A 24589-nucleotide genomic window follows, 5' to 3' on the forward strand; every position below is an offset into this window, starting at 1 on the left:
AGCGGCGCGATTATTCATTGCTATGGCTGCCGTGGCCTCCGCGATCAACTCCGGTGGGAGGCGAAGCGGCTCCCGCCGGAAGCCACGTGCGGCTGCCGCGCATGGCCGGAGCTGATCGCGGAGGCCACGCGGGTGCCATAGGTGCACGCAGCGCTGCATACTGGCAGTGGCGAGATTGTGCGAGATTAGTCTTGCAGCGTGCGCAGCGTATGTCGAGGCGTGTTGGTCGAGCGCCTTTGTGCGGGAAGCTCGTAGGCTAGGTTGTTCCACGAATGATTCGTAATTGACTGTACCTAGTCGCGCAGTTTATAGCCATGGCAAACCGTGGCTCTTATCGCACGCTCGACCTGGCAACGAAAGTCGAGGTTTTGAAGGAAGTTGAGAAGGGAGGTGCCGCCAAACAAGACATAGCGCGGCAGTACGGGATCAAGCCGAACACGCTCTCAAACTACATCAAGAACAAGCGCACAATAATGGATGCATTTGAGAACGACAAGTTCAAGACTTCTCGGAAGCGAATGCGCACCGGCGCTTACCTAGAGTTGGAGAAGGCTCTGCTGGTTTGGATTAGGGAGGCCAGGAGCAACAAACTTCCTCTCAGCGGAGACATCGTTGCGATGAAAGCCCGAACGCTTGCAGCAATGTTGGGGATCGATGACTTCGTTTCGTCAGATGGATGGCTGACGCGCTTTAAAGATTGCCATGACCTGGTTTTCAAGAGCGTGTGTGGTGAAAAGGCGTCCGTTAACCAGGAAACGTGCCACGTGGAAGGACGGAAAGCTGCGTGAATATCTCGCCGAATACTGACCGGAAGACATCTACAATGCAGATGAGACTGCACTCTTCTATCGGCTTCTACCAGAGAAGACCCTGACATGCAAAGACGACGACTGTGCTGGGGGCAAACGCAGCAAGGAGAGAGTGTCGATGCTGATCGCGGCAAACATGACTGGCACGGAACGATGTCGGTTACTTGTGATCGGGAAAGCCGCGAAGTCAAGATGTTTTAAACGCGTGAAGACGCTGCCTGTGGACTATGAGGCGAACAAAAAAGCGTGGATGACGGCCGAAATCTTCAAGAGCTGGATAAGCAAATTGGACCGCAAGTTTGCTGCTTCGAACCACAAGGTGTTGTTCCTTGTCGATCACTGCAGTGCTCACGTGAATGTGCCAGCCTTGAGTGCAATACGCCTCGCATTTTTGCCTACAAACACAACGGCTGTTTTGCAGCCAATGGACCAAGGCCTCATCAAGAATGTTAAAGTCCTGTACAGGCGGCACCTCCTCGGGCGCATGATTTTGTGTATGGATAGCTCCACAAAGTACGAGGTGAGCCTGCTTAGTGCCATCCACATGTTGGCGCGAGCATGGGATCGTGTGAAGCAAGAAACAATCGCAAACTGCTTCAGGGCTTGCGGTTTTGTGGCAGCTTCTTCGGAGGATGCCTCTGAAATTTCAGCAGAGGAAGCGTCAACAAGCGAGCTTGACGGCACTGATTTTGGTGATGCTCTCGGGGACGTCAATTTTGAAGATTACGTCGCCGTAGACAAGGCGGTCGAAACGTGCGGTGCGCTGACGGATAGCGAAATTGTAGAGATTATTCGGCCCCAGGAAGTGACCCAGGAAAGCGACGATGACGTTGAAGGCGAGCCGCAACCTAAGGCTGCCAATGTAGCTGCGGGCCTTGCTCTTGCGGAGCGTTTCTTTGCCGCTGAAGGCAACGCGGAAGAAGCGTTCCACCACATCTACAGCCTGCAGAACTTGCTTTCAGCAGCGCGATTCGGCAAGAAGAAGCAAAGCAAGATGACCGACTATTTTTCTTAGAGAAAATACTCGATTTCGCCACAAATAAAGTGCTGTTTTTTGTGTTTTGTGCTTAATTGGAACGTTTAATTCGAAGTTTTTTGCGGTCCCCGTGAACTTCGTATTAACGGGAGTCGACTGTATTGATGTTGCTTGCACCTTGTTTTCTAACATGGGAGGCTGGCATTATGTTCCAGACTGGCGCAAGTTTCCTGGCCAATGTTGCAGCAAAAAGCAAATGACTGCATTCATTCTTGATGCGAAAGATTGCAGCAATAGTATGGAATGGCTGCAGTGCTTTAAGAATCGCTAGAACTTTGTAGGAAAGGCTGTCTTAAAGTAAGTCTGCCGATGCCAAAGCAATGGATAAGTGGCTGAACGAAGACTGGCCTCAGATTCTCGCGAAATGTCAAGCAGCATTTTCAAGCATGGGAAACAGGCCTCTTCTGGCAGATGGTGCCACGGCAAACTTGTACTTCGAGCCATACAAGCTTGAAGTACATGCTTGAAATAGACAAAAACTTAATTAAATTGAAACCGTATCACGAATTACTTAGTTAAATGGCAAAATAAAATACATGGTTTTCAATGGAACTAAAATCGGGAAATAAACATAGTTTGTTACTTTGCAAATTTCGTTAAATTGAGGTTCGTTATGTCGAAGTTTGACTGTACTATTTCGGAAAGCTCAGCCACTTCTCTTAGCAGCATTGCTGGGTCATCATAATTGACCTCCAAATAACATTTAGGAGATATAGGCACGTTGCTAGCATTGCCTCTGTGGCTTGGCGTGCTCATAGAAGAAACGCTCATATTGGTCGCGCCAGTGTGAACGTTTTTGTGCATATATCTCACACCATTGTATAAGTTGCACTGACAAAAATTTGGAAGGGGAAATGCTACTTCAAATCTGGCAAATACAGTAATTTGATCCTTCAAAGACGTCTCGTTTTCCCTATTAGCCTGCCCATATTCCAATTTTTCTGCACCAAAACTAAGAATTTTGTCCTCCATAAAGCACTGCAGAGCTTTCTCAGTGGCTTCACCCCCGAATGAAACACTGGCCTCCACACCCTTCCGTATGAACGTTCAGATGAGGCTGGAGTACTCCATGGAAGCGCAACTATCAATGGAATCTTTCATAACTTGCATGTCATTATTTACACATACTGTTATCACAACTGTGGTCAAAAAGCAGGAATTTTATGGAAGAATGCTTTTGTGTTCCTTGCTTCATATTTCTATCGGTGCATAGGAAATGACAAGAGTGTATCACATTTTATTGTCTATTTTGTAGGGGTCTCTGCCTTCTGTGGAATGTAACAGACCAGCCCGAGCTCATCTCTGTTCTTTGGCGTGGGCACAGGGATTTGCCAAGAGTTTCGGCATTGACCAAGGTATGCTCTTCTTGCGAAACATGCTGTTGTTTAGTCAATTATTTTGCCAACCTCAGTTATTTAAACTTCACCGTGGCACATTACACAGCTCAGTGGACATGCATCATGTAAAGCAGTGCAAAATAGGGGTTTTCTAGGGGTGTTCAAATCGCAAAATTTCTTGATAGAATCAAATATCAATGTTAAAGAAAAATGACCTTGAAATAAAAATGGCTGTGGCTTAGCTAAGGTTAAGCCCAGGATGCGAAGCATACTAGCCTTTATTTTAATTGTTGAACCACTGTTTAGCCTGGTGAACTGCTGTTGCTTGGCTATATTTGGTTCGGCTAGACGAAGAAACAACTCATGCGTTACTCTGCTTCGCCTTCAAGAGTGGAACGCGACAGCGTTCCCGTCGACCCGCCAAGGGGTGTAAGACAATGGGCTACGGCGCTGCGACTACGCGCCCCGCATTGGACGCGGTGAGCGTCGAGCAACGCAGCGTTCGGCGTGGCAACGAAATGTGCGCCTGAGCAAGCGACGCACGCCTGAGCCTTAGAAACAGCTCGTTTCTAAGGCAACACCGCATTTACTAGAGGCGCTTTTGTACCGCTTTGAAGCATCGTACTCGTGGCTCAGTGGTAGCATCTCCGTCTCACACTCCGGAGACCCTGGTTCGATTCCCACCCAGCCCATCTTGCAAGAGTTGAGCCAAAGCCACCTAGAAACAAGCGCAGCTGCTTGTATACCGCCGCGACGCCGCGAGCGACGCCGCGAGTTGGAGCCCCGTTTCTCCTCTGTCGTGACGTCACGGTGTCACGTGGTCAGCCTTGAAGGCGACACCGCCGCACCTGAGGAGCTGGGTTGAGCTCTAGTAATATGCTTTGCATAAAAAAAAAGAATCAAATACTGAATCTCTTTTTCATTTATAAACAAACTGAAATCTAAGATGAAGGCTTATTTACATTATTTGATGCATGTGTCACAACTGTACTTCCGGACAGCTGAGGAGCTTGTAAATAAATATGGTGGAAAGTTGATCATATCTGGCACACACTGACTATGACAATCCAAGAACAGCGTGTCGCCAGATCTTAAAGAAGCGAAGTGTAATACTCAAGCTGGGATGCTAGTGGCATGCCAGAGCGAGCGGACGCACTCCACATCGACTCCGTCAATTTCGACTGATTCAGGGGGGAAGAGAGGTTTGAAAACTTTGTTTATTTTCTTACTAAATTTAATGAAAATTGTCACCGAGAGCTTTTCATGCTGATTTCAAAAATATAATTATGTTTTAAATTGACTGAGACGTTCCAGATATACCGTATTTACTCGCATAATGATGGTACTCTCGTAATGATCGCACCCCTGAATTTCGTCGTCAAAATTCTATTTTTTTTTATTTCCCATGTAATGATCGCACCCCGAACTTGCCACAGCGATATGTCGTGTGCCAAGTCTAGCTAATAATGATCGCACTTACCATCTGTCGAATGCTACGCGAACGACTCTTCAAGACAAACCAAGTGGTCTGCACGCACCAAACATTTTAAAGTAGATGCCTCATTTCATTACTTTCATCACTTTCCGCACTTCCATGACAAAAAGAGGTACAACCAAACTTGCCTTTATTATGTGTAGGCTTTATAATGGTGGTCAAAAACAACAAAAAAAGGCGCCTTTCGATTCTTCTCATCTGCACTCGTGGGCATGCAATAAATTGCAATAGGCAACGACAGTGGCCACGTTTACACTGATGCATTAGAAGTGTACCCTATTCATACGCCGACGCTTGTAACACAGCTAAGATAATCACCCACCCTTAGCGCATGTGTGCGGTATTAGGATAGTAGTGAAGACAGATGCCGTAGTTTCCACAGCATGCCCGCCATGTGTTTCTATGTCACTGGCAGCTAAGCGCGCCCATCTGTTTCTGCCCCCTCAAAGTGGACATGGCTACGTTATTGCCGCGAACTTGTCGATATTAACGATATTATTCATTACTGATACGGAAGAAACTGTTTCAATGCGTGTAATGTACTCACGAGAAGAAAAAAAAAATTGCGTTCGGCGCGTTCGGCTTGCTCCGCCGGCCGCCATTTTTGTTTTGGTGTCCCGCACCCGCATCCTGCAGCAAACGCGGGACGAAAAAAAATTGTTGTTTTCTTTTCGCGGGAAACTTAACTCGCGTAATGATCGCACCCCTGAATTTGTGTCAATTTTTTTTTACAAAAGAGTGCAATCATTATGCGAGTAAGTACGGTAGTTAAAATTAATTGCCTATTGTTTATCTGAACAACTGTAAGGAGAGTATCAGCCCGAATGTTTATAAAGACATGTGGCTGGATACTGCAAAGTGTAAGCAACACAACTGTAGGGTTACTTTTTTATATATTGCAGGTATTACCAATTTTACAGCAATTTGAAGTTCGATCTCCAGACATGACAATTATGTGGTCCAATTAGTAGCCAGATTTTATCATTTACAAAAGCGAATTAAAGAATCTGCTCCTAGCATTGTGTAGTACACACATGTAGCTACATGCCACAATTAAAATTATGGTTCTATGTTTTAAAAAGTTTTAAATGGCAAGCTTTAAAAACACCAAAAATGAGATTCTGAGAAAACTTGAAAAAACAAAATGAGCTTATTTTTATAACAGAACACCACAAAATATTTGAATATATACAAGTGCTATTGCTTTAGTAGCCTCCAGAAACGTAGTCTGGCTACTGTCACTACAGGGATGCCTCCTGAGCACCTGCTGAAAGCTTTCAGCAGTGTCGTCAACGTGATCTAGTAGTTCTGATTTTCGGTCAGTAGCAGGAGTTGGTGCTAATGCTTAAGGGGGAACACGGGTCTTGAAGACGAAAAAAATTACGAAAAAGTCTATTTTTCAATTTTGCTATGATCGCGTTCTGCACATCATTCTGCACCTGCTCACAAAAAATTAGCGCTTAAAAACACATAGTTTTGCTAAAGAGTAAGCTTTATTATGCGACCGCGCCAGTTTGATGCGTGAGAAACGCCCGAAGGTAGCCAATTTGGCGCCGTTCGTAACTTCGCAACCATTCACCGGAGCCCAGCCATGTTGGTCTCCTTCGAAAGTGCATTCTTCGGGCTTTCTTTCCCACCAAGCGCGAGCATTCAAATCTACGCTGCGCAGGGCTGTCGAACAAGAAAGAAGTACGAAATCTTGCTGTCTGATTGGTCTGCAGCCGACATGTGACAAAACGGTGGCTTGTCATTGGCTGTTAGCAGTTTCGATGGCGCCTCGGGCGCCTGGCACAAACAAGGTTGTCGCCATCTTGTCATAGACTGTCATCGAACACAGGCGAGTACTATGCCTAACGACTATCGAAAGTTCCGCACCATGTACCACTTCGGCAAAAAACGACGAAAATGTGCCGCGAAGAGAAGAGTTGTACCGCTGCCGTCGATGGAGACGATAGCGAGCGTCGAAACAGCAGAAGAGAGCTCGACATGGACAAAATGCGTGCCGGCAGCCGGCGTGGACGCCTTGGATGTTGCCCCGACCGTTGCAATAACGGCCTCGGCAGAGAGTTCGACATCGATGGAAGACGTGCTGGCAGCCGGCGCGGATGCCTTGGATGTTGCCCCGACAGTTGCGATAATGGCCTCAGCAGAGAGTTCTACATAGACGGCAGGCGCGCTGGAAAACAACGCGGACGCCATGGACGTTGCCCCGGCCACTGCCCCGGCAGTTGCGATAGCAGCCCCACAGGACGACGGAGCCGTGCGGCCCCAAAGCACAAGGCTTGATTCAACGTTTTTGACGAGTGCAGATTGTGCCGTCCGGGAGCAGCGAGCCCAGCAGAGAATTTCTGAACTCGCGTCGGTTTCGGCGACAGAACGAAAAGCGAAGTGCCTCGCGATTGAGTGCAGTGCCGAGAGTTCTCCCACGACATATACGATTGTAGACATGGACTCCGTGAACGTCTTGTTGGAAGTTGCTGTTTGCCGAGTGTGCGGTGGAGCACTGACTATTGAAAGGGACACGCGTGAGTACAGCATAGCCGTGAAACTGAAAGTGTTGTGCAGCAATTGTGGGGAACTTTGTTGGCAGTGGAGCTCGCGACGAATTGCAGGATTGGCGAACTGCAACCCATCTTCTTGCGGAGCGCGCTGTGCAGAGCACGGGAAACGGGCAGAGTGCCCTAAATGATATTTTTTCCGCAATAGGAGTGTCCCACAGACGTATGCATCACAAGACATACCAGCATTATTTGAAAAGCAAGCTGAACCCAGCAGCAACCAGAGCATGCACAGTGAACTTGGAAAAGTGTGCCGCTGCCGTAAAATAGCTTTACAGACAGCTAAGTTTTGGAAACCCGGGCAACATTGCTGTTTGTTTTGACGGCACATGGCACACCAGAGGCCACACATCTTGCATTGGGGTGGCCACTGTAGTTGAGCTGTTCTCGGGGTATGTGCTTGATTATGTGGTCCTCTCCGATTTCTGCCTAGGCTGCGAGTGTGGACCAAAACCAGACAGCCCAGGTTACACTGAATGGAAGGCAAAACATTCTTGCCAAAAAAACACAAGCTGCAAGGCAGGCCAAATGGAAGTTGAGGCAGCGAAGGTACTGTTTCAACATTCACTCTCACTACATGGCCTCAGGTATACCGCCATGCTCTGTGATGGGGACAGCAGGTCCTTTAATGCCATCGAAGAAGCCAAAGTTTATGGCTTTATTGCAGTTAAAGAAAAGAAGACTGCACAAATCATGTACAGAAGCGCAGGGGCACGGCACTTCGTAACCTTGTGCAAAAGCACAAGTTTGATGAACCTGGACAGCGCTTAGTGGCAAAGGACGGCTGACTGGAGACCCAATCACAAAGATCTCCGGCTATTATGGATGGGCGATCAAGTCTTTTGCTGGAGACGTTGACAAAATGCACAATGCTATGTGGGCCACGTTCTATCATATTACATCGACGGATAAGCGGCCCAATCACAACTTCTGCCCGCATGGTCCGAACTGGTGGTGCAAGTATAACTCTGCCATGGCGAAAAATGAGCCACCACCAAAAAGCAGGTACAACCTGCCAGAAGTGGTCACCAATGCACTGCGTCCAGTCTTTGAGCGCCTGGCTGACAAAAAAACTGCTACAACGGTGCCAGCGAGGACAGACGCAGAATACCAATGAGGCACTGCACTCTGTGATTTGGAGCGTTGCTCCTAAAGACAAAAATTCTTCATTGTTTGCAGTTGAGGCAGCAGTTGCAGAGGCAGTGATGCGCTTCAACCTTGGAACCCATGAGGCCAGCTCAAGCATATTGAGAGAGTTGTAATTAGAACAGACCTCTAAAGGTAGTCGGAGGGCCACTGAAAAGGACTGTCGTCGCATTGCTAGTGCAGAGAGAAAGCAAACATCTTCGGTGGAGTCGGCGAGGAAAGCCCCATCCAGATTATTCCCCTGGAGCCTTTTGAGCCATTGGCTCTGGCAATTTCATGCATGCAGTAGAATAAAATGCTTTTTTCACATGGTGATTAGTTTTTTCCACTTTGCTCAATACACTTTTTTTGGTAACCAGCAATTTTCCGGGAGGCATAGCCTCTCTCCTAATCATCCGATTGAATAATTTTTGCTTTGTCTGATAGCTAGGCGCCCAGGGAGTGCAGCTAGTCTATAATACTATATTTCTGCACCTTGAATCATATTGAAATTTTGAGGAAGCCAAAACAAGAAAAAGTTCACATTTCAAGTTACAGCTTTGAACTTTTGTAACTTTGGATATAATAGAGGTAGAAACATGAGGCAAATCTGGCTGCACTCCTTGAACATTCAGGGATATGTTCACAACACTTTTACCTTTCTTACTGCAAAACATTTTCTGCAAGTCATCCCGAAACGTGGGAACAGAAAAAATAGTATAAAATATTTTTCTCATTATGTAGAGAAAAACCAATTGCATATTTGCATGGAGCACATTAAATTACATATTACCTATAAATTTCATTCCTCTAGCAGCAATATTAACAATGGTGTTGCTCGAGACCCAGGTACCCCCTTAAAGCTTTCCTTGAGCTTCACTGTCAATACTCTGCAAAAATTCCAGCTACAGAATAGTAGCATTGTGCCGAAACGTCGATGAAACACGGCCGCTGTCAGGAGCGCTTCGGGGGACTAGGCCTAACACGCCATCGGGATCTCTGGCGTCGCTCGTCTGCAGGAGCAGGCAAGCTAAATATAGTCCGACTTAGTTTAAGGGGGGAGGCTACCCTGGAGACCGAACTTTCTTATTTTTTAAGATATCCAGATGAAACTTTCAGGGTACGTTCACACCACTGAACTATGAGGAACTGCAAAGTTTCATGAAGATATGTTTATTAGTTCCAGAGTTATTGAGGTCTAACTAGGTGATTCATGTATATGCCTGAGGAAGAGCCTGGAGAAATGCCAGGACATCGTAGGAAGCTGAAATTCACTGTGATGATCCCTTGATAGATATCCCAGGGGGCTAAAGAGCCCTTTTCTTTAATTTCCCCTCCAAAAATTTTTAAGACAACTTTGAATTTGATGTAGCCAGTAATGACCACATCCATCAAAAATTAATTGCTTATTATAAATTAACTGCACCAGCTTTCAAAAAAAGAAGCCTGTTACCCCCTGGCAAAGTCATTCAGGAACAGAATAAAAAAAACGGCATACAAATCTGAAGAGCGGTTCTTGAGATATCGCCTTCCCCAGCACCACTACTAGCGAAAAAATCCATTCCGAGAAAACAGGCCTTAAAGTTGAACACATGTGTTTCTTTATTAGAAAGCTCCTGCGGAGCTTCTAATTAGCTCTTGCGGCTCCAGGCACACTCAGTGTGTTGGATTTTCGACTGGCGACAGCCGAAAGCACAGTTCCGCCGCTGAAAAGCGTCTACGCAGTCGGCACTCGCTGCGAGAGATAGGAAGTTCGATGCTCGTACAAGACGCATATCGCGCTCCCGTGCACCGAACATCTGCACTGTCTTGGGCTTTGCCGGCATCGCGTGCAGCGAAGAACTAGCGAAAAAAGAAAAGCTGAACAAATAATCTAAAAGATAGCGCAAGGCGATGAGCAGCGCGCAAGCTCATGTTGAGGCCGACAGAGCAAGGGGCAACAACGACGCGAGCGCGGCAACAAAGGGAGCAGCCGCCGCCGCCCGCGCAGCAGCCAATGGCAGGCGCGCTTTAGCCCGCGAGATTTGAGCAGCAGCCGCTGCCCGCGCAGCAGCCAATGGCAGGCGTGCCTTAGCCCGCGAGATTTGAATGCACTGCTCCGGCCAATCAGCGCTCCGCATCACATCGCAGGAAAACGCCAATAGCGTCTCAACCGCGCCGACGATGCCATTTTGCAAGGCGGCAAAATATAGACAAAGAATCCACGGTCAAAACGACACCAAGATGGCGCGGGCAGGCCGCATGGGCCGGGAATGGCGCGCCCGCGAAGTTTGACTTCATTTCGGCATTTGCGCGTTTTTTGGGCCGCGGTGGCCTCAAAAGTAGCGTTATTTTTGGTACTTTACGATTGAATTAGGTGCTGATAATTACAGAACAGGTAGTTTATGAGACATACAAACCAAAAATATGGTTTTTCAAAAATCGACTTTTTCGCTATTTTTCGGTTTTCAAGGGCCGCGTCCCCCCTTAAGCGCGCGCGCGCGTTACCTCGCGTTGGCGAGAACAACAGCGTCTATCATTAGACTAATGGTTCGACACACTGGTGCAGCCAGTGTAACCGGACGGGGCCAATGGACTCCGACGCGCACCGCTTCGAGCGACACTCGCCCATGCACCGATAACATCGAACTATAGATGCGCATTATCAATGTCATCGGAAAACGGCGTGGTGGAGTGTCGTTTCTCGACGTTATACGCCGACTTCCTCTTCCTTTTTTTTTCCCCTAAATTTGAACTTAGTAGTGAACTTCGGAGTCAAGGTTGGCATCGCTGTCAGCGGGGGAAACCTCGTTGGCATGCCCGGCATGTGCGGAGTGGCCGCGGAGTGGCCTAGACGAGGCTAGTCTAGGCAATAATGGTGTGGATAGCTCTGGGTCACGTGCCTTTGTCGACCAATTACAGCACGCAGTGGGTATTCTTTTTGACGCGGAATTTCTTCACTGCCAATGTGCGGACGGAGCCATTGGTGGCGGAAAAATGAAGACGGGAGACTGCTCTTTCAAACGATATACGGGTCGGTGCGACTGAACGACTGTGGGGGCCGTCACGCACCGTAGAAAAAGCGCTTCTTTACGGAAACTTTGGCTCATATTTAACCCACGCTGGCGCCAAAAATTTATATTACGGCTAAAATATTGATGTAGAATTCGCAAAATATGGCGAAGTGATAGAATAATATTTGGAAATTTCGAAAATACCATTTTCAAAATATTGATTTTTTTTTAGATTTTTAGGTCTTTAAAGCCACTGTCCCCTCTTAAGAGGGGAGGTGGGGATCAGAGCTAACTTTTTTGTTCTTTGACCTAGAGCAACGAAATTTGGCAGCCACACTCAGAAGTGTCTGAAATAAAGAAATGTGCAGTTTCATTACGATACCTTGACTAGTTTTCAAGTTACAATATGTTACATGTGTTCCACTTGTGGAAAACCTGGCACTGTAACAAAACATGCCAGGGAGCTGCGTGTAGTTTTAATCTTTGTTCAAAAGAGCACTACAGGGTAGAACAGTTCCAAAATTTTTTCAAGGTTCTTGAAGCAGTTCACATCTCTCAATATGCACCAGGATTGTAGTTCTTGCTGTCTTTGCTTACAGGTGACTTTTTGGGTCTCTGCCCTTCGATTCACACAGATCGAGGTGCCGACGCGCGAAGTACCTAGCCGCGCAATTCGAGGTGCCGATGCGCGAATGCCTAGTCGCGGGCTCGAGGAGTTGACACTTGATGTGCTTAGTCGCGCAGTTCGAGGTACTGACGCGCAAAGTACCTAGTCGTGGAGTTCGAGGTGCCGATGCGTGAAATGCCTAGCCGCCGAGTTCGAGGAGCCGACACTTGATGTGCTTAGTCGTGCAGTCCGAGGTGCCGACGCACGAAATTAGTAACTGCGGGCTCGAGGAGTCGACATTCGGATGTGCTTAGTCGCGTAGTCCAAGGTGCCGAAGCGCGAAGTACGTAGCCGCGCAGTTAGAGGTGCCGACGCGCGAAATGCCTAGATCCTAGATGTGGGCTCAAAGAGTCGACGCTCGGTGTACGTAGTCGTGCAGTCGGAGGCGCCGATGCACAAAATGCTTAGGCGAGGGTCCGAGATATCCACGCGCGATGTGCTTGATCGCCGAGTTGGAGACTCCTATGCGCGAAATGCTTAGCGGTGGGTCCGAGGATTGTGTGCGCAATGTGCTTGATCCGAAACACCAAGTGCTGAAAGGCTTAGTCGCTTGTCCGGATTTTGCGCGCAAATTTTAGTCTCGACGTCCGCATCGCCGATGCTCGGTATGCTTAGCTGTGGGTCTGAGACGTCCACAAACGCAGGGATCGGCCACGCTGCTGCGATGGTCGTGTAGTGCTCGTTTTGACACGTCGAGATTATGGCCAGTGGAGACTTCCAGACTCGTGAGATGCAAAGAGCCGAACAGACAATGTGAGCGCCGGACCAATGGCAAACCGGGCTGGAGTCACGTGGTGGGCACGGCCAATTGCAGACTCCGGCACGACCTTCAATCATTTGCTTTTCGTGTGCATGTTTCTGTATGGAGCAGGTAGCTGAAGCAGCAGATTTGAAGACTGAGAAATGTGCTTTCCAACGAGACCAAGATGGCAGCGCTCGGTTGCGCCGTTCCGGAGATATTGTGGCTTGAAAAATGCTGTTCTTTCTTGATTTCCGCAAAATCTTTCGCCACCTTGGCTGATAAAAATAAATTTTTTAGAGCACTTCTACGTGGTTTGCAGTGATGATATTTCGAAATCAGATAGAAAAAGAGTAATAGAAATTGAAAATGTGATTTTCAAAAATTCAGTTTCTTGGCCATTTTTCGAGATGCGAAAGTCGCGTCCCCCCTTGATAGTTTTCTGCAGAGTCAAAATAAAAAACTTTTTGTCATTTCCTTGTATTTCATTTGTGTTGACCTTTAACCAAGCTGTTCCAAAACAGATAATGCAAACTGGCTCCATAGTACTGAATTTACTGCTCACAGAGCTTCTCCAAAACTTTGTTGGCTGTTCCATCCCTGAGCACAGCAAAGTGAGTTCGCTGAACATACTCGCTGGCAAGTACATTCTTGGCAAGTGTCACTAGACCTTTCCATTTGACAGCCTGGAAGTGATACTAAAGTTGAAGTGCACATGCTTGAAATGTCACTAAATTTCCCCATCTGATTTGAGTATCATACACTTCGGTATAACAAAGTTTAAAGTGGAGCTGAAATTACTTCGTTATATCCATTATTTCTCTTTACAACAATATGTGCCCAGTAGTAAACATGGAATTAATAACACGGCTTTCTGGCCCTCGCAACTACTACATGACCATGTGTGCGATGAAATTTTAATAAAACAACAAAATAATCTTCGGTTTGTGCAGCATGCGACTTAGCACCTGACGAGACGGCCTTTAGATAGCAGTCTTCCGTTCCATTGTGATGGTCTTTAGCTTCCACTTTCCACTTTGCTCATCATGGTCGAGCAACACACGGCACACAGCCAGTGTTGCCAACTAGAAATAAGCCGCTAGTCGAGACCCCCAAAAACGAAAAGCTGTGATACGAGCACCCAAAATCTGCTAAAAGCTTGCTAAATGTAAACAGCAATCAGTCACATTCAAAATATATCATGAGAAGCCAACAAACACTGACACCAAGGACAACATAGGGTTTCGAAATTACTTGTGTTTAATAAATGAAATAAAGAAACGATAAACTAATGGAAATTAAAGTGGATGAAAAAACAACTTGCCGCAGGTGGGAGTTGTTTTTTCATCCACTTTAATTTCCATTAGTTTATCGTTTCTTTATTTCATTTATTAAACACAAGTAATTTCCCCTATGTTGTCCTTGGTGTCAGTGTTTGTTGGCTTCTCATGATATGACTAATAAAAATCGGGACCCTCTTCTCGTTTATTACATTCAAAATATGTTATATTGTTTCTACTGTTAGATACGGGACCTTTTCCTGAGCCTCCTTCGAGTTCACCAGACCACATCGAATCGCGCCACACCTAAGTAAGGAACGCAGAAGCAGATCTACCCCGTTCCCGAGGCGCGGCACATGCAAACGAGTTGGCGTCCCCCACCTCGTGCGCCGCAGGTGGAGCTATTCACTGCTTGACTCTTCCCGAAAGTGTAACGGGAGCCTGGCACGGTTCTAGGTAACGCAGGGCCCGAGCCAAGCTGCTTTGCAGCACTGAAAGGTCTTCCCCTTCCGCTTATTGTGACGGTGCTTGCAAGTCAGGATGGCAATACCGCAGAGAGAAGTAAGCACTCGGACCATTGGGGCCCAAGGAGCGACCCTGTGTGCCGGGTGTGACACAATCGCACGGGCGCCTACCATTGGCCGAAAATGACACCTGAGCGGCTCGCCGATTGGCCGAAAATGACGTCACCTGAGCGGGCTGGCCTATTGGCTGAACGTGACGTGACTTCGAGACACCGAAGGGCTTAAAAGCCAGAGACCGGGAGATTCTTAGAGCATTCCTTCATTCATCTCTTTCGAGCTTCTTGCCACGGGCCGCAGCGTGTGAGTTGCTGCTGGCCTGTAATGACTTTAAGACGGTTAACTTCTTGTACTCCCACTGTAAATAATGTAAATAAATCTCCAGTTTTCATCCCGACGTCCTCCTCAACCTCGGCCAACTCCCGCACCCAACGGCAAGGTCCAAAGATCTGGGGGACAGCAATTGGGATTGTCCTCCACATCCAACACTACGTAAAACACAGTTAAAAGAATTACTCAGGATAGAGAAGCCTTTATTTTTGTCCATAATAGAATAAAACCTATGGATTATCAATATTAATATGGGCTTGTGCAACTGTGAAGTGCAGAAACGTATCGCGAAATGAAACTTAAAAAAAGAAAGATGCTTCTATGAACTACAATCACTGGCCAAAATACAGGTTGAACTACCGGGTAGCGATTAAAATTACAGAAAAATGTCCTTGGTATGTTCGTGCGTCCTCTGTGTGCATTTGTTTGCTGGCATGGCTGGGTCTAGGGTCGGTGCGAATGCTGACCCCATAGACCTGCATTGTCCCAATCTTGCGAACAACGTGCTTGGGCAGCATGTGATTGAAACAGCATTTATTGTTCAGAGACCAGTCCGTACATTAAGGATGGGAGAAATGCCAAGTAAAAATTCTAAGCACGCTGTTTGTGCATGGTAATTCCCGCTTCTAAAGTGGCATAAATAAGCTGCACGTGTTGGCCATGTGAAATACAAATTTTTGTACAGTGCAGTCCACTTATGACGATATTGAGAAAGACGAAAAATATGATCGTTATAACCGATGATCGCTATATCTGGACTGCAGTTATTAAAAAAATAATAATAAATAAATAAGTAAAAAACCCAGAACATACCTTTGCAGCTCTGAACTCGAATTCGCTACATGCTCTAAAGAATAGATGATGTAGAACGTAGGCTGTGAAAAACAAACTTTATTTCTAGCACCAATGACCACGTCAAGGGTTAGGCGCGGCGAAATAGCCCGAAATCTGCACTTGCTTTTGCGGCAGCTTCAGCTTCACAACCGCGGTGTGCATGGATTCCAGCTGCTGCGCGAACACTGGCGGCAATCCTTTAGCATGCATAAAATTAATTAAGGAGTCGATCGATGACAGTGCACTTTGCGTGGACATTGAGGTCGGGGTCAAGGAGCCACTGTCAATCTCGTCACTGTCGCTGCTGCCGTCGGCACCGTCGCACAACTTTGCCGTCTGTCGAGACAGCACATCTTTGGCGATCGCCTCGTCGGTGACCTCATCGCAGAACAATCAGCACTGTCTGCAGTCAAAAACTCCTTCATCGATGCGCCACCTGTGTCACCAGTAGGAACGAGCTCCCAGAGCTCGGTTATGTCAGCGGCTTCCACCGTGTTGGTCTCAGTGGGTTGGGGAAGTTCGTCCTGACGCACAAAGCCCGCCTTCTTGAAGCAATTGTATATGGTTGACTGCTTTACTTCATACCATGCACCATAACCGAAGCGCACGGCTTTCAAAAGGCTGATCTTCAGGTCAGGTCTGCATGACCCGACATGCCAGGAGCTGCGCGGTCAATGGCTAAAATTAGCCACTCCAGCATGCGCCACCGATACAGGACTTTAAAGTTGGCGATCACGCCGGCGTCCAACGGCTGCAGGCCTGCCGTAGTATTCAGAGGCAGAAACATCAATTCGACAGATGTTAGCTTCGGGTTAACGCTGTGTGCGCTACAGTTGTCAAGTAGTAACAATACTTTTCTTCCTTGGCCTTCAATTATACTGTCAAACTCAAGCAGCCATTCTTCGAACAGGTCGCGGGTCATCCACGCTTTCTTATTGCTGCGATAGCGGACTGGGATGTGCTGATTATTAAAGCATGTTGGCTTCTTTGATCGCCCAATCATGAAAGGCTTGAGATGATGGCTACTGTGTATGCTAACGCACAGCAGCACGGTCACCCTAAGTTTCGAGTGCATCCCGCCGGGGCATCGATCTCCTTTAAGAGCGTGAGTCTTCGACGGCAACATTTGAAAAAACAGAGCAGTTTCGTCGCAGTTATATATGTCATCTGCGCAGCGCTCCAGCACGCCGGGCAGCTTTGTCTGCAGCCACTGCTGCCTTGACTTTGTGTCCAAAGACGCCGCTTCCCCTACCACGTTTTTGTAAACGATTCCATGCCGCCTTTTAAAGCGCTGAATCCAGCCTCCCCCAGGCTCAAAATTTGGGCGTGCCAGAAGAAAAGCGAAGTTTTTCGCTTTGGTGCAAGTATTGGCCTACTAATAGGCACATTATGCGCACGGGTTGGGATGAACCATTGGTAAAGCGCCTCTTCAACATCGGTGTACAAAGGGTCACTAACCCTTTTCCGCTGATCGGCATGGGCGCTGATAGCTCCTGCCTTCACATTCGCGGTGCTCCCTGTTTTCAAAATGGTTGATATCGTCGACTGGGCATGCTCATACTTCTTCACGAGGGCGCTCACCTTGAAGCCGCATCGAGAGTCCTGCAAAATATCCATCTTCGTGTTAAGCGACACAGCTTTACGCTTTGTCGGCGCCATCTTTGAACTGGGCCACTGGGTTGTACCGTTGGTTGCACGCTGCTTCGGTGGCGTCAGCCTGCTATCGCTAGAGGGAGAGACTGAGTGCAGGATGGGCGCCACCGCACCGCTTTGCTTGTCGCTTTTTTTTTTTCTTTCTCTCTTTCGGAGCAACTGTGGTCGACGCGCATGAAGCAGCTAGCGCCATCTTGTGGCGCGCTGTGCGGTAATGGCGGCAGATACGAACTTACGGAGGTAAACATCGCTTCGTCTCGACATCGTTCGTCTCGGGGAACTAAGCAATGCAAATGTTATGATTATTTGGCACGGGAAACGCCGTCCAGACGGCATAATTTTGATCGTTATATCCGATATGCGGCGAATAACCTATCATTATAAATGTTTTTTTCCCCTATAGACCTAATGCATAAAATGACACTCTAGTGTCGACCCATCGTTATAATCGATATATCGTTATATGTGGTATCATTATAAGTGGACTGCACTGGACCTCCAAAAAAGAAAGGAGGGGTGCGCCATTACAAAAGAACTGCTAAATAATCTGCCGCCTGCAGGAGGTCGGCTCGTGTGCTGAGATATTGCACTGGGGCCACTGAAATCTTGGAGGCCACACCAAGCTGCCAGCTCGTGTGGCACGCCAGAGAGTGGGCGAAGTGAATCCACTAATCCAGTAGAACCTCATTGATATGATCCCTTTACGTACGATTTCCTCTTGCCAACGTTTGCTATTGAGAACACAAGAAATGCTGAAAAAAAAAAAATGCTACAAAAATGCTGCCACTACAATACCAAGTGCTGCCACTCTGTGAATACAAGCAATTTTTTTTAGATCCTTAGTCTCTTGGATATCATTACACGGCTTCTTTAGGCTGGAGTATCAATGATCGCTTGTGCGGTGGTTAATTTTGGTTTCATCTCGCGGGCCGTTTCGTTGCACCTGTGAAAACTGATCTGGTTTCTAATCTCTTGTTTAAAATCTATCAAAGGGTCCCCGCTGGATGCTTGCTCATTTATTGCTTACAGGTGTGCAATACTTCTGTTCACAGGCGGGCGCTGTTGTTGACAAACAATGCTGACATGCTTGCGTTTCTTTTCTCTAGACTCGCGAAAACTGAATGCCCCTCGGTGGCGATGGGATAAAGGATTACTGCAAGTTGCTGATTCGTTTGGCTTTTTTGACAGTTGCACAGCCGTCGAGTTTTGTTGCATGCGCTCACATACACAGATCGATTATACTAGTTGCCGACCGATAATTCAAGCTTGATGGGGACCGCCAAAACGTCTGAATAATCTGGAGTCCGAAATACCGGATTCGCTGCAACATAAGTGACCTTATCCCACAAGTGGCCAAGAAATGTGTGCTGTATTCTTGGATTGTCACTTTTGGTGATACTGTCAATTCTTGACACTTCCAAGCATGCTCTCTTATGCCTGTGCGGAAATGCTGCCACCGTTCTATGCGTTTGGTGGTAGTCACGAGAAATATCATAAAAATAAAAGTATTTTTTGAAAGTGATCATGAATACGGCCCAAGTTTGTAAATGCCTATTGCTGCACACACATATGCGTGCCCTTGGCCTAGACATTCTGTGGCTGTAATGTCCTAGCAATGCCTTTTAAGCTATTTCTTTTCATGCTTCGTCAGCGGTCAGAGCGATGCTCCACATGGGGCGTTATCAACGGGATCAGCCGGCCATGAACAGTAAAGAGTAAGAGTAACATAGAATTGAGCGGAAGGTGTCGCTGCAAGATCGTGGCCTGTATCTCGATCACTGTCATGCTGTCACTACAGATAAATGAAAGTACAGTCAGTGCATGCACCAAATTCTCATCAGCGACTGCTAGGTCGATTAGGCTTCGCTACTTTCGGATTCAGGGAGTGCTGCTGACATGGCCGACAACCATGCTAACGGAATTTAAAATGAACATACTATCACCATTTTTGCTTGATTCGGTAGACATATATATATTAGCACGTGGTCGTGCAGTTGGAGTCCGAATTATCGCACAACGCGCTGTAAGGTGTCCAAAATTTCAGTCATCTTTATATGTTAAATCTATGGCAATAGACAACAAGTGCCAAACCCCGTGGAAAGCAATATACTCGGTGCATCACTGTCAGCTATTTTTTATTTTTGGAGATGAGTAATTTATTATATCTATTGACAGGTCAATTTTACTTCAGTAAATGAGTTTTCAAATACATAGGTCTCAAGGGGATTTCAAGGATCGTTAAAAGGCTTTGGCATGTTTGGTATGTGGCAGCCTGCATGCCATATCTTGGAGGTAATCTGTGGTGGGTTTAAAGGCTAGGCGATATGAGATAGCTGATCGCTTCGTGTGTGTTTTGTTGTGTGCCTAGCATGCATTGAAGAAGAGGCATCACTAAGGGAATTAGCTCGCCGCTGCTGCTGCTCTTAATCACGCCAGCGTTCTGACAGAAGTATCCACGGTCATGGAGTGAGATCTGTTCTTGTTTTCCTGTGCGTGCATGACAACGTGCTTGTTAATTTAATTACAATAGCATCTTTGGGATACAAATCTCTCCGGGCAGTGAAAAAAAATTTGTCATCTAAAATTGGTATCGCACTAAAAACTTAAAAATGAAGAAAATGAAGGGGTGACGCTGCAGTGAAATGACCGACTTTTTCAAAATTTCCGATTCTTCTTACATTTTTTTTCTGCTATCTCAAGGCTTTTCCTATCTCGTGGTGAAATAGTTGAAAGAAATATGCTGAAAAATTTTTAAATTGCACTGTTTTAGTGTGTTGTGCTCAAAACCTGGAAGAAACTGGAGCTTTGATAGATGTTATTGCACCGCTGATCTCCAGAGCGTGGCTTTTTGTTGTAGTGCCACCATCGTGATATCACTACAAACATGAGAGCTCGGAGATTCCGATTGCCACAGTGCTGTATTTTCTCATGCAAAAATAAAAGCAAAAAGCAAGCGCGGGAAGGAAAAGTTAGCATTGTGATTCGTTACTGCAGTCATGTGGCGTTCAGGTAGTGCTCCTGTTGGTTGATGCGAATTTGAATCGCTGAGGCGCTTGTTATGTGCACATTTTGACAGCAGTGAGCTGCGTGCTTCGCGTGTTTTAAGGCTGACATATCAAGATCTGCCTGGTTAACTCAAGAGTGAGGGAATCTGTTGCGGCGATGAACCTATTTCGTATCGGGCAATCTGATGTGTGCGAAGGTAAAAAAGTTGAGGCATCAAAATTAGTCTGACAAGAATGATAATGGACTAGTTATCCGTTACAGTAAATGCTTGTTTAACATTTGCTGATTTAAAAAATTGAATATACGCGTCACATTTGCCATCTGACCCTGCTAATTTGCCAACGAGTGTCTCGCAGCACCCATTCATGGCAGCATTTTGTCGCATGCCAGCTTTTGTGTCTTATTGCATGGCAGGCCTTAGAGTGTGGAAAGCACTTTGAAGGTATAGTGAATGAGCAGGGCAAAAGTGCTGTTAGCGTCCACAAAATAACAGCTGCTGCTGGCAGTACTTTCATTATTGGTCACTGTGAGACGTTCAGTTGGCAAATTGCTTGTAAATAATGAAGATATGTGCACACCTATAAAAGAATACTTGTTGAGATGATGAGGCATTCATCACACTAATGCCTTTCTCGCGACCGACGTCTCACAATTCTGGAGAAGTCTTGTTTCATGCTTGTTCTCCTGATTGTTTCGGACAGAGCACTTGAATGTTTAAATGTTTAACTTCCTCTGCACTCGAACCAACCTTCTGCCAGGTGATTTCGTGAAGTGATTGGGCTGGGGCCAGCAACTGCTGGGTTTGTTAGTTCTATCATCTGCTGTCGCATCCTGCTCTGTGAATGCATACTTGCTGTCACATGATATTTCCACCCACAAATGCTTCCATCATGTGAATCGGTGCGTAAACAGCTCACCCTAATCAAGCTGACTTTTAATTCAGGATATAGTTCAGAATAGAAATCTTTAATATTCACACAACCCTAGCGACAAGAAGCGGAAGGTTGGTGCAACACATGTATAGTTGATTGTTCTTGCACTGGGCAATAAATAAGCATTCATTGAGTGGTGTTTTTGTTGGAAGTATAGTTAAAGATATTGTCATTGTGTTGGAATTTAAACTTGATATTTTATTTGTGTTTCCAGTACTTCGTGGTTACTGGTGCAGAGGATGGCAATGTGTGCATCTGGAGGCCGGAGACTGAGTGTCCTCCACAGGCAGAAGAGGAAGAGTCTGAAGACGAAGCTGAGGACAACTCTCGGGCCAGTGCTGATAGAGATGACAAGTCTGATCATTCTCGTGATTGGTCACGGTCAAAGAGCAGGTCACGGTCTCGTAGCCGATCACGGGGAAGGTCACGTGATCGTTCAAGAGACAGATCGCGTGATCGTTCACGGTCGAGGTCAAGAGGTCGTTCTAGGGGGCGATCTAGGGACAGAGGGAAGTCACGCGACCGCTCCCGTGAGAGATCGCGAAGCCGTTCACGTAGGCGTTCAAGGGGGCGATCTAGGGATAGATCGAGGGATCGGTCCAGAGATCGAGGAAGGTCACGTGGCCGTTCAAAGGGAAGGTCAAGAGACCGCTCTAGAGCTAGATCAAGGGACCGCTCCAGGGGTAAGTCAAGGGACCGCTCCAGGGGTAGGTCACGGGACCGCTCCAGGGGTAGGTCACGGGACCGCTCCAGGGGTAGGTCACGGGACCGCTCTAGGAAGAGGTCAAGGGACCGCTCCAGGAAAAGGTCCCGAGACCGGTCCAGGGGAAAGTCAAGGGACCGGTCCAAGGGGAGATCAAGAGACCACTCTAAGGAAAAAGCAAGGAACAGATCAAAAGATCGCACTAGGGAGCGATCCAGAGATCGCTCCAGGGGAAGGTCAAGGGATCGTTCACGTGAAAAGCACAGGTCGGACAGGGATCGGTCTAAGGAAAAGTCAAGCCGTTCAGACAAGGACAAATCTGATCGTAGCCGTTCGGACAAAAGCAAATCCGACCGGGAAAAATCTGATAGAGATCGGTCAGACAGGGACAGGTCAGAGAAGGACAAGACAGAGAATGATAAATCAGACAGAAGCAAGTCTGACAGGGAGAAATCGGACAAAGACAGAAGTGACAGGAGTCGGTCAGATAAGGGTAAGTCTGACAAGGACAGATCCGATCGAGACAAGTCGGACAGAGACAAGGAAAAATCTGACAGAGATAGCAAGTCTGACAGGGATGGTAAATCTGACCGTGATAGCAAATCTGATCGTGGTAAGTCTGACAAAGATCGTTCAGAGAAGCCTGAGAAAGGAAAGTCTGAGCCTGACCGTTCTAAAGATAGGTCTGATATCAAGGAAAACAACAGTTCAGAGCGAAACAAAACATCGGACCGTGACAAGTCTGACAAAGTAGATGGTGAGAAGCTAGAGAGAGAAAATTCACACCGGGACAGGTCTGATGGTGAAAGCAAGTCTGATGGAGACAAGTCTTCAAGCAAGTCTGACCGAGTAGAAAAGTCATCTTACAAGGTGATTTTCATTACCCTTGTTATTCTATATAATTTGGTTATGCTTCAGAGCCAAGTGTGTGTGTGCATTTTCTTGCCGTTTATTGTGACCTTGTTCTTAACAAAGGCTGCTCTTGGTCTTCCTGTTGTTGCCTTCTTTCCGGTTTAGTCATGAAGCAGCTACACCAACTAAATGAATGTGGTGAAATGTGCAGTAGTGATCAGCTCTAGCAACGGCTGGGGAGTGTGCCATAATGCCATGTTTTTTGAGATGTAGTTTTGGGTGTTTTTTAATGAGGAAATGGAAAGGTTTGAAAGAACTCTGAAGAGGCAATTATTGATACTGTACTCATATTTAACTTTGTGAAAGGGAAAAAAAAAATTGGTCCACCCCTATGTAGCACGAAGCTACAAAGGAAACCCACACGGGTTTGTCAGAAACAAAGCTTTCTAGTTGAAGAAAAATTCGCTCTGGTCTGTTTTATGTTTTAATTCAGCCAAAGCTGCGCAACTGGAGTACACATTGCAGTGCTACTGCACACAGTCCGCAGTTGCTGTTCCTACAGTAATAAATACAGCGTTTATATGCAGTGTTTTATAGTCTGCTGATTGTGGGCATAGTTGCACAACTATTCTAATTCAATATATAACTTAAAATAAGTTGACTTTTCAGGGTATGACCAAGGCAAAAAAATGGCAGGGTATTGTACATAAAAGGCTTACAGCCTTTGATACACAATGCATGACTTGTGACTTGAAAGTGCAGCGAAATGAATTCTACGTGGTACTAAATCTTAGGAAAAGTGACCTCGTTAAATTGAAAAATTGTGAAACTTAAGGTTGCTGTCTATTCCACAAACTACTACAGTAATATCTCGTTAATTTGGATTTGACGGGACTATAAAATCGTCGAATTATCGAGACTATCAAGAAAACAATAAGCAGTTGATTACTAGATCAACACGCTTTTATTTACTGAATTAATCAGCAAATCCTGTTTGTATTTTGCTCAAAAGCAGTGCATAAGCTGCAATTCTCGTCATCTCATGACTGATTAGCACTTGCAGCGGCGAAAGCCTCATGAATTCCTTCGCAGCATGACTGCAGCACGCATCCTCATCTGAGATACTTTTCGCTACTGCGGGCACATCCCCATTATTTTTAGGGCATAGCTCTAGAAATCTCTGTGGCGAGCATCGGTGATGTCCCTCGTAACCGAGCGAACGAACACTGAACGGGGAGCGCAGCGGCAGATGAAAGATGGCGATAGCGAAGAGGAGAGAGGAGGAGGCTGTAGCGTTTCGGAACCATGAGGCGGAAAGGGTGAGAAGAAAAGCGTAGTGCCGTGCAAGACGGGCTGTGCGGCGACGATGACTATGAGATGGTGCCAGAGTGGCGTGTGTCGTCTGTGTGGAAACAAAGCACTCCATGAGCGGAGGCCCGTCTGCGGCAGCCACTCTGAATTGTGCCCACACATCACCCACGTGCTGCCTCTCGCAATCTCCCGATTAGCAAGGCAGTCTGGCCACATTTCGGTCTGTTTGCTAAATGCCACACGAGTCTGATTTTCCACACCAGCAAATATAGCGCGAAGTGAAAGAGTCAAATTTTGCATTAGGGAGTATCGTAATTGTCGGTGAATTTTTCGCCAGTGAGCTGGTCGCCAACGGATCATCTTTCCATTGCAATATAGTATGTACTTGTCATCCTCGGGAGCTTTGCA

The 24589-nt window shown here is 46.7% G+C and overlaps 1 protein-coding gene across 1 annotated transcript in view; it reads left to right on the forward strand.

Annotated features, from left to right (window-relative positions):
- LOC142588395 (uncharacterized) overlaps positions 1-24589 on the forward strand; it is a 71676-nt gene that overhangs the window by 41347 nt on the left and 5740 nt on the right. Inside the window, exons 11-12 of the mRNA XM_075700043.1 lie at positions 3101-3200; positions 21530-22888. Coding sequence (XP_075556158.1) covers positions 3101-3200; positions 21530-22888 — 1459 coding nt within the window. The remainder of the gene's footprint in view (positions 1-3100; positions 3201-21529; positions 22889-24589) is intronic.

The sequence above is a fragment of the Dermacentor variabilis genome, chromosome 1 (assembly GCF_050947875.1).
Source record: "Dermacentor variabilis isolate Ectoservices chromosome 1, ASM5094787v1, whole genome shotgun sequence".
Taxonomy (NCBI): domain Eukaryota; kingdom Metazoa; phylum Arthropoda; class Arachnida; order Ixodida; family Ixodidae; genus Dermacentor; species Dermacentor variabilis.